The sequence below is a fragment of the Botryllus schlosseri genome, chromosome 9, assembly GCF_051294905.1.
Source record: "Botryllus schlosseri isolate E-star chromosome 9, Bs_hap1, whole genome shotgun sequence".
Taxonomy (NCBI): domain Eukaryota; kingdom Metazoa; phylum Chordata; class Ascidiacea; order Stolidobranchia; family Styelidae; genus Botryllus; species Botryllus schlosseri.
The window spans coordinates 16830779-16846939 of NC_137244.1; the positions used below are offsets into that span (position 1 = coordinate 16830779).

At 39.8% G+C, this 16161-nt stretch overlaps 1 protein-coding gene and 1 long non-coding RNA gene across 2 annotated transcripts in view; both read left to right on the forward strand.

Annotated features, from left to right (window-relative positions):
* LOC145446194 (uncharacterized) overlaps positions 1-16161 on the forward strand; it is a 239069-nt gene that overhangs the window by 39029 nt on the left and 183879 nt on the right. The gene's annotated exons all lie outside the window — the stretch shown is intronic.
* Positions 2198-4411, forward strand: LOC145447322 (MFS-type transporter SLC18B1-like). Its single transcript, XM_080325746.1, has 2 exons — positions 2198-2667; positions 2769-4411. The coding sequence occupies exon 2, from the start codon at positions 2835-2837 to the stop codon at positions 4176-4178; it is 1344 nt and encodes a 447-aa protein (XP_080181872.1). The 5' UTR covers positions 2198-2667; positions 2769-2834; the 3' UTR covers positions 4179-4411.

The window sequence follows — 16161 nt, forward strand, 5'->3', positions numbered from 1 at the left end:
AACTATAGACACGTTATGACATAAGCTTACCATACAGTAGTGTTGGGATCAAGTAACTACCTTCTAGTCACGAGTCATTTCGAGTCATTGCACATTTTGACTCGAGTCAAGTCAAGTCAATCGATTTTCGAAGGTGACTCGAGTTAAGTCAAGTCACTCGATTTTTGGAGGTGACTCGAGTCAAGTCGAGTCAAGTTAAGTCAAGTCACGAGTCAAGTCACAATTCAAGTCAAGTTCCCTTTTCGAAGTATGAGGCATGCTTACGTCATTGCATTTTGCTTGCTGTCTGAAATACAGATTGCGTGGTCATTGATTCTGAATCGATGAACGAATATAGAGGTAAATATGCGAGCAAGAAGGTGCTGTATCGTTCACATACATAGGCTCATTTTACCCGTCAAAATAGAGACTGGAGAAACGAATTATTAAGATGTAATACATTACCCATTTACAAATTGATATGATACTATTCGAGCCTGCGCCAATCGTTGAAAACTATATAAACTATATTCGAATTCAATTTAAATAAAACAAGAGGTTTGGTTAAGGTATAAGAACAGAGAACAGAAATATAGATTTTGCTATTAAATTATTCTACTATACTAGTTTACGACCACGTAAGCTGCATGCTTCAATCACTTCATTTGTGGTCAATTTATTTGTGAGAGAACAATGGAGGTTCAGTAAAACGCACGATCATTGAATGATTGGTCGCTTTCACGGGTTACACCAGCGTTTCGCGAAAAATCCGACCATATGAAAGATAGGGTGATTTTATCGGCATCGATTGCTTGATGACTTGAAATTGACTCGTGAATTTTGCTCCGAGTCACGAGTCAATGCGCATTTCTGATACGCTGAGTCAAGTCAAGTCAAGTCATTTTAGCAAAGTGACTCGAGTCAAGTCAAGTCATACGAAAAAGGTGACTCGAGTCATCCCAACACTGCCATACAGTAACACTGAAAGTGGGCTAAGCCCACAAAACCCATATTTTTCAATTTCACGGGCCTTTTTACATGTGGGCTTATACTGCAATGTTCGAACTTACCAGACACACAACATTTGGACATTTTTGAGCGTCCTGAGAGGAGCATTCACAGGTCTTGCGAAAAGAGGACGAATTCTCCTAAGACAGTGGTTCTCAAACTGGGTGAAAGCATCTGAAGGGGGGCGCGAACTTGCGGTCAACTGGAAACTTTTTTCGCGCTCCGTTCCAGTTGCCTCCAATTCATAGTTATCGCTCTGTGCATAGTCCGAATTTCATATTCAAGAATTACCTCGTCAACAGTCATAACCTTCTATGCCATCAAACTATTCGTTGGGATTGCTAGCATTTTGGTTATATTTTGTGATATGACGCGCAAAATTTTTCATTATCATAAAGGAGGGCATGTCTAAAAAAGTTTGAGAACCACTGTCCTAAAAGAATACATCTGGTGGGCCTATTAGAGATATTCTGGCCGTGACAGCCCGCATTATTATTGAGTAGTATTGATATTGTAGCAAATTGTCGTTGATGAGGATTTTTATTGTTATGGTCAACAAGTGCCTTGTACTGATTGTGTTATATGGACACTTGGTCGACACACGATGACAAGGGTGTCTCTGGTTATCTGAATGTCCGAAGAGGAGAAGGATAATAAAGATCTCTGAAAATAAAGGTTGTATATCTGCTGTAATATCAGCATTGCTATATTCGGCGATCTATCATTTTAGTGGCTAATTTTCTTACAAGTCACATAAACAGCTCGTACCCTGTATTTACATCGGATACGCTTTACATTACCGCAATACTTTCATCAATTCAGTTTTCGCGCTCCTCGTTGTTGATTTGTCACCCGGAAAACGACAGGCAATTCAGCTAACTGACGACGGGATGTAATATAACATCGACGCGGTCACTTGCTCCATCTCTAAATTATCGTAAGCAGTAACAAACGTGGTTGATACGAAAAAGGAGACTTTAAATATCGTCCATGATCGCATATATCAGTCGTCGTTGGGTCTGGCCACCCACTTTGTTGATTCATGTATATAGAGAAAGTTTGATTACGCGCGGTGTGCGCCGAATGGTAGCCGTTCCGTCTCTGTTTCTAGTTTCTGTATACGATTGACGACTTCTCTGAATCCTTACGGATATTACGGTACAGTTACCGAGTCTTGGGACTATCAAAAATGTATAGCAAGTTCTATCGTTTTTCCTGCGCATACATAGACTGGATGGGCGCAAGGCATGTCTCAACTTATACTTTCACGCGACAGCATATCTGAAATAAATTTAAATACCTTATGGTTGGTTGAGGTACAGGGGCGCGAGGTCAGGGAAGGCCAGTGAGGCTGTACCCCACTTGTTCTCAGGATATGTAAAATGCCATGGGGAAAACCTTCAATGATTTTATTTGTATTTTTCGTCTTCTGATAAATGGCTAATTTTGAGCATTTCTACACCCAAACCCACGTAATTTGCCGATTCATTTTCACAAATGCTGCAAAGGGATAGATGAAGATTGAAATGATAAAATAAATTAGTCAGTAGTGTTGCTGTAGCCGGTGAGATACCAATGGCCGGTCATCCAATTAACTATACTCTAAGATACGGTTTATGGATTTTTGAAATATGAGGGTGGAAAGGTCAGCAATCCACCGCTCAACGAAGCTTTATTCTGGTGAGACCATCTGTTGAATAACCTTCGTAAAATTTGTTTCGTATCCTTGAGGAAGCATTCTGAATAAATCCGCCTGACCAACGCTAATTTGTTCTCAACAGCGACTCGTGTGTGACCAATATAACATTCCGCCAGGACTCATCGAAAGCGTGAACTTACATATCACGATGGTAGATACCGAGGACGAGACCATATCGCAGGGAACTTTCCTTCTTGCTACGAATAGCCCGACGGCAAGTGTCGCGAAATCGGAAGAAAGCAAGTCTATATGGAGAGACAGTACTGCCCGTCAGAAGATACTTTTATTATTGATCATTTTTGGCCATGCAGTCGTATTTATGTGCGTGAGCACCCCGTTTCCATTCATGGCGAAAGTTATAGTAAGCCGAGGTGGGAATACCGAGGAATCTTCTTTGGTTGTCCAGCTTGTAATGGTCGTAATGGCTGTGAGCAGCGCCTTTTTCGGAAAATATCAAGTTTACTTCGGGACCAAGCCATTATTTCTTGGTGGACTGTTATGCTTTGGAATAGGACAAGCAGTGTTTGGTGTTTTGGAGCTAGCCAAAGATTCGACCACTATCGTAATCGCGGGAAGTATTATCAGAATATTCCAAGGTTGTGGCCAAGGAGCTTACCTGGTTGCTGCTTTGACCATCATATGTCAAGAATTTCCGGATCATGCAGGAACTGCGTTCGGTATCGCGGAAACATTTGCCTCAACTGGATACACATGTGGTCCGCTGCTTGGTAGCGTTCTGTTTACTGTATCGAATGGAATTCTTTTGCCGTTTATAGCATCTAGCTTACTGATCCTCCCGATGTTCCCTGCAGCGAATTGTTTATTGAAGAGCTACGAGAAGGAATCGAATACATGTGAGGACTTCCAGCCGACCAAATTATTCACAAATCCTATTGCGATATTGATATTAGGAGTAGTATTGTCAACGTACGGTAGTTTCGGCATTATAGACTCTTTATCGGTGATATATTTGATTCCGTTGGGGTTTAATGTGGTCGAGGTGGGATTAGCCATGCTCGTTATGTCAGTAACGTACAGCATTGTGTCGGTAATTGTTGGTTTTGTATCAAGCTATGGAAATAAGATGAGACGTATAATACTGGTCTTTGGTTTCCTTGGAATGTGCGCTATTCCATTTCTATTTACTCCAACTCTCCCAAAAGTGTGGGCGTACACGGCCATGGCACTGCTTGGACTGCTTTGCGGACTAACGCTTATTTCGTCATTCAGCGAATTGCTGCATATTGCCGTTGACGGACGCGTTGATCTGAAAAAAAATTTTGCGATGCACAGTGCGTTGTCTGGAGTGTGGAATTTTATGTTTGGTGCTGGTGGATTTACATTTCCCATTATTGCGTCGTCACTTTTCCGGGTAACCAGGTTCGGCTTGGCTGTGTTCATGAGCTACATGATAGGAATTGGTCTGACTGTGATTGTCGTGTCCATCATTTTCGTGTGGCAGCATGGCTTCAAAAGCACTCTCAAAAGATAGGAAAAATCGAATTGGCATAAAATGGCAATAATATTAAATTTGTACTTGAATCAATTCAGTAATGCATGAGTTGTAGGCCTATATATATCGTCATGGGCTTATCCATATTTTGATATGGCCAGACAATTCAGTAGTGTTTCATTAAATTTGTAAATTTACATTTTTGAAGCTTTGTAATGGTTGGTTTTGAAATTGATGATATGCGATGAGTTGAAACAAGGCTTCTGAAATCATTTATTAGCAAGTTTTTACGATAACCCACTAGCGCTCGCGCCTATTGAGATTTTTCCGGGCGACAAGGAATTTGAAACGACACTTACACGCAGGGTAGGGGGTGGTAATTCAGTTCAACTACAATTACAATTACAATTACTCCCTTGCATGTATCCATTACATAACAATTACAATTACTCAATGCTAAAAATATCAAATTACAATTGCAATTACAATTACTGTTAAACATGTAAGTAATTACAATTACAATTATAATTACAATTACTGCTAAACATGTAATTGATTCGGTAGATAGGCGTTGTTTGATAACCGTAGTGATGTAATTACCAGCAACAATCTCAAGCTATTCATGTTTCATTGATGATACGTAGAATATCATTCAATTTAAAAAAAAAACTCGAACGTATTCGAACTATTCCTAATCATGAGTACTGAAAACTGCAAACACAGAAAATGTTTCAAGCGATTGTTAACAAACAAAAGTTTGAGCGACTAACAGCGAATAGGCTATAGGACAATCAATGAAATGTAATCAAACGATTAGGCCACTCAGAGCTGAGTGAGGATAATGAAATGTAATTGGTAAGGCGTCGGCGATAAGGATGATACGGATAAGATGTGTAAAATTAAAATATATGCAGAAGGAAAGAACCTCCTGATAACTACGAATTACAACATTTTATTTCGCATTTACATTTTCACTTGGTCGGAAACTGTTAGATTGGATTTGATGAACATTGGGGCACGAAAATTTCTGGCCCCAGTAAATTTGGCCAAGATTGGAGGTAAGATTGGGATAACATCTCAACAAATGCGTGATCAAGTTTGATGAAGCCTTGATTGGAAACTTGAATTCCTTTTTGCAATTGTTGCAGCAAGCCTCGTTACTGGTCAGAGATTTAAAAATAAAACTCTGACCGTGGTGTAGGAAATGGTTCAGCACAGGTTTCAGAATAGTTTATTTGCTGTTCATCCATTTTTGAAATATTAAAATTTAGTTTAGCCCACTGGTTCTCTAACTTTTTAGACACGCCCCCCTTTATGACATTGAAATATTTCGTGCCCCCTGTTATCGTCATATCACACAATGAAACCAGAATGCAGAGGTGGTCAAAGTAGCCAAGAAGGCTACTCAAGTAGAAGTAGAAGTAGCAACGAAAAATTCTACTCAAGTACGAGTAGAAGTACTTTTTCAATTAGCCAGCTAGAACTACTTGAAGTAGAAGTAGAATTGACTGCCTTTAAATCTACTCAAGTAAGTAAGTAGTTTTGAAAACAGTCTTAATTCGTTCGCATGGACTGTCAAAAGCTACGAATGGAGCTATGCGGTAGGTGCAGAGAGTTTGATTCGTCTTGATGCATCCTGGGAGGTATCAATTTTCGACAAAATAAGCATTGTTTCGCATCTTGGGCTGCAAATTATAGTATTGATATGAAAATGCGATACTAACCCTTTGTTTACTAGAAGACCCCGTTTTTAGAGAATATCATGGCATGGCACCCTGCCCTATATTATAAGGCCCCAAGTTTAGGCGAAGAGCAATACGTAGAAGTTGTTTCGGATACGGTTTCATCACTTTTGCGCGATTAGTATACGTTAATAACAAATATTATGTATCGTTAAAGTTATATTTAGTGTAGCTTTATTTTTAAAGAATAGAGGCATTACCACACTTGCTTATACGCTTCAACGTTCTGCAGACAAAAGAACTGAAAGTAATTCGAACTCAAAGTATGATACTCGCAGTGAAATACAAATGCCACTTCTGAAAATAGGAAAATATATTTCATGTCTTTTGTCCATAAAGCTTCAAAGGTGATCTGCTTAATCAGGTGTAACGTTCAAAACAGCTGAATATTCCAGATTAGCAAGACACATAATGGGCTGCTAGATTGCGATATGATAGGGAAATGCTTGATTGCGAAACGGTAGTTTTAAACGTTATGGTGGGCCATATTTACTGTGATGAAATATTTGATATGGGCGACAATGCGGTACAATGCGGAACCAAGCAATCCGGTACCTAAATTATATTCACTGATACTTTCATGAAAACATATTTGCCACTCCATCACTACTATGCGCGAAGCGCAACAAAATTTCTGGGCCCTACTTGAATTTTATAAATATTAAATGTTGTTACTCCGTGAAAACAGCCTCGAAATTCCTCAGGCTATCTTTCGTATTGGGGGATTAAACTACTTCTACTTGACAAACTGAAAATAGCGAAAAGTAAGTAAGTAGATCACAAAATATTACGAAGTAGAAGTAGAGAAAATCAGATCTACTTGAGTAAATACCAGAAGTAGAGCAAAACTACTTGAGTACTTCCAAAAAGTATAAGTACTTCGTTACTGACCACCTCTGCCAGAATGTTAGCAAACCTTACAGATAGTTTGATGGTGTGGAAGGTTATGACTGTTGATGAGATAATTCTCCAATATGAAATTCGGACGATACACAGAGCAATAACTATGAAATGGAGGTGAATCGCGCCAAGCGCGAAAAAAAAATTCAGTTTACCGGAGCCCCTCAGTTTGAGAACCACTGGGTTAGCCTATATTGAAATTCACAAAGTTTCCTGTTGCTACTGAAGTATTATGGGAAACAGTTTAGCATGGCTGAATTATCTAGTTATAACGCGGCACGCATAGAACACCGATGTAAATAGACTAATTATTACAGGTGACGACTGTGTACTAAGGCCTTAAGGCAGGGCTGGCCAACCTTTTTGGCCAAAGGGCCACATTCGATTGACGAACTATTACGCGGTCCACTAGCCGCGCGAAGCGCGAAAATTTTTAGAACTTCACAGGTCAATAATATTGTCACTTGACTATATTGCGGGCCTGCTGTATATCGCTGGGCGCAGTTTGCAAGGACTGGACTATTCGTCGCCTGGACATATCGATATCGAAAGCTTCGACCAACATGCATCAATCATTTTGTGCCTAGGTTTCATCGTCGACGGTCTTCCCGCTAGCGTAAACGCAAGGTCGCATATGTTGAACGACACTTTGTCTCGTAATCGCGAATATAATTGGACTAAATCTGATAAATTAGGCGTTCTTTCATTTTCCCAAAGGGGTAACAATGTTTGAAGCAAGAAATCGAAAGACAACATGTTGCGCGAAACGGGAAGAAAATTTTTACTTTTGATAAAGCTATCTCAAATTATTCTGCTATATTGTAGTGGACGAAGATCTACCAAAATGTGACTTGCTCATGGATCTGCCAATGCGTCGGAACTGATATTTTGGTCATCACATCTCAAGTATTGCGGCAAGACTAATCAAATTTTTGATTGGCCTTTCATATTCACAATCTGTGCAATCCATTTTGTATTATATTACTAATTTCGGAAATTACCTCGCGGGCCACTCAAAACCTTCTCGCGGGCCACATGTGGCCCGCGGGCCACGGGTTGGCCGGCCCTGAAGGCCTTGCGGCCCCTCGTCGTCATCCTGGTCCACACCGGATTTTGACTGGTGTGACGAATAAATGATCGATTGATTGATTATTTTATGTTGTGATTGTCAGGTTTCCATAACAATGTAATTGAAATTGTAATTGAGCAAAATGTTTATCAAATTACAATTAAAATTACAATTACACAAAATAGAAATGCTTCAATTAATTACAATTATAATTACATGAAAAAATGTAATAATTACATTCAGCTCGATTACAAATTACAATTGGATCCAACTCTGGTGTGAACCCAGGAAATTTGAAGCTTCACGTTCGCAAACGAACCTTGGTTGGTTCTGCACTGTAAACCTTTTTCATTTATTACAATTTTCACGTCATTATAACATATTTGGTTGAAATTCTTTGCATTTCAACTTCGCATGGCGCTTGGCTTTGGTAAAGGCCGCAGGCTGCATGAACGGAATATCGCGATAGACTATAGGCCACACAGTTGAACAACCACGCTTTAAACTTTACGACGGGTATAGTTACCCATGACCTAATACTGGCCTATTGTTTTTGCAGGCCATGAGTTACCACAAAAGAAATACTATCATATCAAAGAACAAAAATATCATGGTCATTGTTTCGTTCTATTTTAAATCATGAGCTGCACACGATACCACGAAATCATTTCATGGAATAAAGAATTGATATTGGGGTGAGCAACATAGCTAGACACGGTAGGCCTATTTGTTGGAAAGCTGTTTCCTCGTAAAGCTTGATCTTGCGGGTCGTTTTCTAAGCGTATCGGTCCTGGCAGTGATGGGCCATTGCACGTCAAGGCAATATATGCCCATTCACATCAGCTAAATCTTCCCCCGTGGAATGCTAGTACCATAGGGTTGCCTCCGTCCGAAATTTCTCGGACATGTCCGGAATTCCACTGAAAAAAACTGTGTCCGGGAGGAAATTCGAAAATAGGCCTAAATGTCCGGAATTTTGAAGGCTTGAAGTAGGCTCGAAAGCTTTTCGTAAATCAACATAAACATTATTATTTTCAAGCAGATTTATGCTATTCTAAATTATTCTTCGCGCTCCACGCGAGTTAATGCAAGGTGTATTGATATTATTATGGGCACCAGACACCGCCCTCGCTAAAAATGCAATCAGAAATAAATATAAATAACCATCATTTGCTGAAATAAGTCTATTTGTAATCGCAATTATAAGCTAACGGTATATTCCTAGATTTGGTTAAGGCCGATTGGATGCTTCAGTCACAGACAGTGGTTCCAAATCTTCGGGTCGTTTGTCTTTATCTGGGGATCGCGATGGTTTGGACTTAATCAGTTTCCTATGCCGTGAGTAAGTTTCGGCAGCCTGAATTTTTTTTAGTAATTAACTTATCCAGTTTTGAGCTAGGCCACGGAACATTTTCAAGTTGGAAATGAGGTCGCGACCATAAAAGGTGGGAAATCACCGGATGTGCAGCCTGCTGGTGCATTTTATAGTAGCCTAATATATGGAAAAATCAATATTATTGACAGAATTCTTTCATAAAATTTAACAACCAGATGCAGTGCCCAAGAAGTTACATCGGTTACCCTATGGTGGGCCCAAGATTGGTGCTTTTTTGGGCGGAAGGGGGCTGCAAAAATGTTGTTTCGGACCTGTTTAAAACACACAACCAGATAGCCGCACCGACCTAACAGTATAGCAGGGGTGTCAAACACAATTCCGACCAGATATGGGGTGATTACTTCATGAATGTAATCGATTGCGATTACGATTACTTCTGAATCACGCGATTACGATTACGATTACGATTACAGCAAAATCAGGAAGTAGTCGATTATGATTACGATTACATTGGAAAAGTAATCACGATTACTCGCGATTACATTTATTTTGCGTCTTAGAACCAATCTTAGAAGATATTTGGAAGGAAATAAAAGGATTGCGACAGAAGGCCCAAAATGTGATAACAACTTTCTTTGTAGATGATACGTCATTTGCTTGTTACATTATAATGGGTCCATTGTCCAACTTAGGGGATGATTTATCGCGCCCACCGATTTTCATTCTCGTCACGTCCGTAACTGTCGCACCCTAAACTCCCCTGATACGTTTGGGCGACTATACAATATCTTTGGATTATATAACAGACGGGAGGTAACGAAACTACATACAAATAAAGTATTTATACCAAAATATAAGATGTTATAATTATGAAAATGAATAGTAATATAAGGCGATTACCAATATGTTGAATTCTAACAGCAGACACGCCACAACTACCAAGTGTGAGCTGGTTTATTGTCAAGGCAGAAACGCGAGTTCCTCACACAGCAGCAGAATACAAGGAATAAGCCAGACTATACATGATAAGCACGTGCACAATAACGAAACGAGGCAACACTAAAGGTTGCTGTCTATCACAATCAAATAATCATCAATCATTCACATTACAACACAATATTACTGAAGACATTCAGTTATCAACCTGAAAATTGACGCCCCTATCGGACCCAAGACCAGCGTTTGTGGTGGGGGACGAATTGCTGTTATGGTCAGAGGTGGTCAGTAACGAAGTACTTCTACTTTTTCGAAGTACTCAAGTAGTTTTCCTCTACTTCTGGTACTTACTCAAGTAGATCTGATTTTCGCTACTTCTACTTCTACTTCGTAATATTTTGTGATCTACTTACTTACTTTTCGCTATTTTCAGTTTGTCAAGTAGAAGTAGTTCAATCTGCCAATCAGGAAGATAGCCTGAGGAATTTCGGGGCTGTTTTCAAGGCGTATCAACATTAATTTTCATAAAAGTTTAGTAAAGCCCAGAATTTTCGTCACGCTTCGCGCGCTGTGCTGGATACGGAGTGACAAGTATGATTTCACGAAAGTATCGGTGAATATAATTTAGGTATAGAGTTGGCGTGGTTCCGTTCACACCACATTTTCGCCCTTCGTCCATAATTCATCACAGTATATATGGCTCATCATAACGTTTGAAACTGATGTTTCGCAATCTAGCATTTACTTGTCATATCGTAATCTAGCATGTCCGTGGCGTGTCCAAATCTGGAAAAGTGGACGCTGACTTTTTTTTAGTTTTAGAGCTGTTTTAGCATACCACCTTCGAAAGTTTCTGGACTAAAAACATGAAATACATGTTCTGCTTTTAGAAGTAGTATTTATATTTCACTTTCAATTCCCAGTATCATATATCCCGAGTTATAATTATTGTCAGTTCTTTTGTCTGGATAACAACATGTTGAAGTATAGAAGCAAGTGTAGTAATGCCTTTAATTTCTGGAAATAAAGCTTACACAATTACACGGTCCACCATATTTTTGTTTAACGTTTACTAATTGCGCAAAGTGTTTACACCGTATCCTATACAGCTTCTCCGTATTGCTCTTCGACTAAACTACGTACCTTATAATATGGGGAATGGCGCCATACCATGCTATTTTCTAAAACGTGCTGTTGGAGAAAACAGAGGATTAGCATTGCATTTCCATATCAATTCAATACTATAATTTTCATCTCATGATGTGTACGAATACTTATGCTATCGAAAATTGGGTACCTGCTGGTATGCATCAATATGAATCAAGCTCGTCACCTATCGCATTGCTCAATTTGCACCTTTTTACAATCCATGTGAACGAATTAGGATCATTTTCATAACTACTTACTTACTTGAGTACTTTTAGAGTCAGTCAATTCTACTTCTACTTCAAGTAGTTTTAGGTTGCTTATGGAAGAAGTACTTCTACTCGTACTTGAGTAGATTTTTTCGTCGCTACTTCTACTTCTACTTGAGTAGATCTCTTGACTACTTTGACCACCTCTGGATGGTCCTGATTCTAGCTACAACCTACGCGGACTAGTAGTATAAGAGGATGGCTATGGCGGCAGGTCGAAATGTTGAGTGAAGAATTACGAAACAGCGATTGGTGCCCGTTTCAAGTACAGTCGTATGAGTGAAAGATAAAGTGAACGTGAAATTCTGCCCTCCATTTAACACAGACGCAACAATCTGACGTTACGTGAAACAGCAAAGAATGGCTCGGTCCTGATATATATCAGCAGCTCTTAGTTTTATTACTTCTTTGAGGAAATCATAGTGATTCATTTGACGAGTACAAAATTTCAAATCTTTGTCCGGTGCGCTTACGCCCGTACATAGGCCTACTGCTCGCCAAGCAACAGCGGTCCAACTGCGTTTTTCACTAAGCATACCCAAACATTAATTCATGAGTTACTATTTGAAACTAGGCAGAATGATGATTATTATCCTGCTGCGACGACGTGGTGGCGTCTGGAGTGTATTGATAACCTGATATCCAGCATTACACAATAATGTACAATATACATTGTACATCGATATATATATATATCGACTTTTCAATTAGATAAAATAAAAAAGGGCAAAAGAAAACAGGAGACAAAAGAACATCGAGATAATCAGTTTTGGGCTCGTGTTAAGCGTCTCCAACGTAGGCGGTCGTGGGCGTCTTCAAGCGACAGCCCGCGTTGCGCTAGATCAGTCTCCATTGTTGAGCGCCATGTTCTCCGATTCCAGCCACCTCTGCGCCATGGCTCCGTGGGAATGTGATTGATGATGGCGGCGGCTGGTTGCTCGTCTTGATGCCGCACTAGATGGCCGATTAGGCGGAAGCGTCGTTGAGCTGCCAGTAGACGGCATGGGGCCGTTCCTGTGAGTTCTGGCAATGCGTTCGTGGATATATGCTCCGGATGGTGAATGCCGAGTGCATAGCGGAGGAGTGTGTCGTAGTTAGCGTACATCGAGTATCTATTTACTAAGTGTGGAGTGGATACTTCTTACGCAATGACGAGCAAAGCTAATGCTTCTGACGAAATAATGAGCAGTGGCGTTTGAAAATCAGACGTTGATGCTATCAATAGACCAGGTATAATATCTTCTCCTTGTTCACGAATGTTCAGTGAATGTCATAGTCCTCGTACAAATAAAAAGTAATCGTTGTTTCTCAAAGAAATCGATTAGATATGTGAAGTAGTCGATTACGATTACGAATAATTCGGATTTTTTTCGAATGTAATCGATTGCGATTACGATTACTTCAAAATGCTGTAATCCTCGTAATCGATTACGATTACTAATCGCGATTACCCCATGTCTGATTCCGACAGGCCAGGCATGGCCTGCCAGACGATTTCATCCGGACCGTGAAGAACTATTGCAGACCCTAGCAAGTAGCAATCACCAGAACTCACATTACAGATGTCCAAATTCATGACCTATGTTCCACTCCATTCTAGGCATTGGGTTGATAGTGTGCCGTCATATTGACAGAAAATGTGTTATACTTCATTTTTAAATCCGCTATTGGGCGCTGAAGAGTATCCGGAATTTGCTTCAATCAATCAGGTTTATTAATATTTTCATCGTTTCTAAACATCACAAGACTGCGATACAATGAAAAGATAGGAAAGTGTCGAAACAACATGGAGTAGCCTTTAAAATCAGACACCCACCTTAGCCTAGGCCAGGGCTGGCCAACCTTTACAGCCAAAGGGCCACATTCGATCGACGAAATATTGCGCGGGCCACTAGCCGCGCGAAGCGCGAAATTTTTTCGACATTCATAGCTCAATAATAGTCACTTGACTATATTGCAGGCCTGCAGTATATCGCTGGGCCCAGTTTGCCAGGACTATAGACTATTCAGCGCCTGAACATATCAATTTCGAAAGCTTCGACCAACATGCGTCAATCGTTTTGTGCCTAGGTTTCATAGTCGACGGTCTTTCTGCGAGCGCAAACGCTAGGTCGCATGACACTTTGTCTCGTAATCGAGAATATAGTTAGACACAATCTGATACATTAAGCGTTCTTTCATCTTCACAAAGGGGTAACAATATTAAAAGCAAGAAATCGAGTGACAACATGTTGCGCGAAGCGTGTAGAAAATATTTACTTTTGATAAATTTATCGCAAATTGTTCTGCTTTATTGTAGTGTACGAAGATCTACCAAAGTGTGACTGGCTCATGGAAATGCCAATGCGTCGTAACTGATATTTTAGTCATAACATCTCAAGTGTTGCTTCCAGACTAATCAAATTTTTGGCTGGCATTGCAAGTTCACAATCTGTGCAATTCATTTTTATAACATTACCAATTTCGGAAATTACCTCGCGGGCCACTCAAAACCTTCTCGCGGGCCACGGGTTGGCCGGCCCTGGCCTAGGCGAAGTAAAGAAGAGGCATGCGCACTTAATTAAAAGCAATGCAGAGAATATAAGACGCAAGCGACAAAATGAGGTGACATGTGGCGGAGGGCGAGGTCAATGTTAGGTCTTGGTTCGGTTATCCTGAAGGCTTCACAATAATATGGTAACCCTATAGTACCATCGCGTAAGCCGTATCAACTAGTGAGACATAGTGATATTGGCAATGGACAATAGCCTATTCTGAACAACAAAAATAATATTTTAAAACTGAAATAAATTTCTGCATTTTAAAATACTATACTAAGCTTTCTTCCAAAATCTCAATTCAGGCTGCGTGTTTTAGTGACTCCTGATTCGCATCAACGAAATAGATATAAAGTATGCATCGTTGTCTGATGTAAAAAGTCTAGCAAGCGTACGGGATCTACCTTAATTTGATAGGTTTATGGGATCATAAAAACCAAATAGTCCAATTGGGATGTTATTGGCTACTGTATAACTTGCGTTTGAGGTAGGGCGATGGTGTGAACGTGAGGTTCACGTTCGAGTTCTGTGTGCGAACCTCAGAAATCTTGGTAGGTTCTACACTGTGAACGTTTTTCATTTATTAGGATCATTATAACATCTTTGGTTCAACGTCTTTGCATTTCAACTTCGGGCCACACTATGCAAGGCGCAAGCAGCATAAAAATCAACACTAAACGAACATGCACCTTGCCAAAAAATGTACTTGCTTTGATATGCTCAAAATATTCAGTTTTCCGTTTGTGAATATTTAGCGACTCTCTGCTGTGAGCTTGACCCGCAATCACACAACATCAAGAACAAGATGCAATACATGTATGTAGTTAGCGAATGATATTTATTCAACCAATCATTGAAATTGTTAATAAAGAATACGTCGTCGTCTAACGTAATAAATCCAGCAGGCGTATGGGATCAATCTTGATTTGATATGTTTATTGTGTCATATAAACCCAATCTGTGCGATTGGGGTGTTGGCTAGGCTACTGTATATAACTTGTATAAGGAGTAATCTCAGTAGCAAGAATAGAAACCAGTTATACAATCTGCTCACTATCACTGTAGCAATAGTCAAACTCCGAATACATTGTCCAGTCTGGCCTCGAACGTTAGGGCGTAAAAGCTTAACGCCTTGAAAATTATATTCGAAATTATTGGCAAAGCGACGGAAGATATTGATTTTATGGAATTAATATAGCATTTGATTGCTTCAGTTGATACATTTGGTGACGTTTAAAGAGTCAGCATGTACTTCAGCATTGTGGCATAATGTGGCCTGAGTCGTCGCATAAGGTATCTTGTATATCAATTCACTGAAATGTAGGGTTAGAATTAACAATATGACGTCATGTGAATTCACAAGGTTCACGTTCGCGTTCACACAGAACCTTTCAAAAAGGTTCGTGTTCACCCGAACCTGAACCTTTCAGGAGTTAGCACCATCCTTGGTTTGAGGAAATATTTGACGCAAGTATGGAAACCGACACTCGTCAGAGGTAATCGGCAGTAAAAGCTGTGTCACAAAAGGAGTTCGTGTACCATCGAAAAATAGTACATTGAACGCTCTCGTATTCGACATATCATGCTGGTGACGTCATATTTTGTGATACGATTGTCGATTTACGATGTTCTTTTGACAATCTCTACTAGTTGCTGACGATTACCCCTGATGAGTGTCAGCAGAAAATATTCGGGCTCATTTCAATATGAATATACTATTTAATTGAACACTATCACTGCAGCAATAACACTGGTCTACACGAATTTTGCACCAGGATTTCTTTGAGTCATATTTACCTAAATTGGGGGCGCAGAATCCAAATCTGGCATCATTTTTGTTCTACCACATCAGGTTTTTGATATTGTATATATGTCGATTACACTTGTCTAATGTCTACACGATTTTTGCGCCAGGACTTCCTTGGCTCAATTATACCTAATTTGGGGTGCTGAATACGAATCTGACGTTATTTTTGCTCCATCGCGTCACGTTTTGAATATATTATAAATGTTGAATATTTCTACTTTTTCGAGGTACTCAAGTAGATTTTGGCTACTTGCAGTACTTACATAAGTGGTAATGTTTC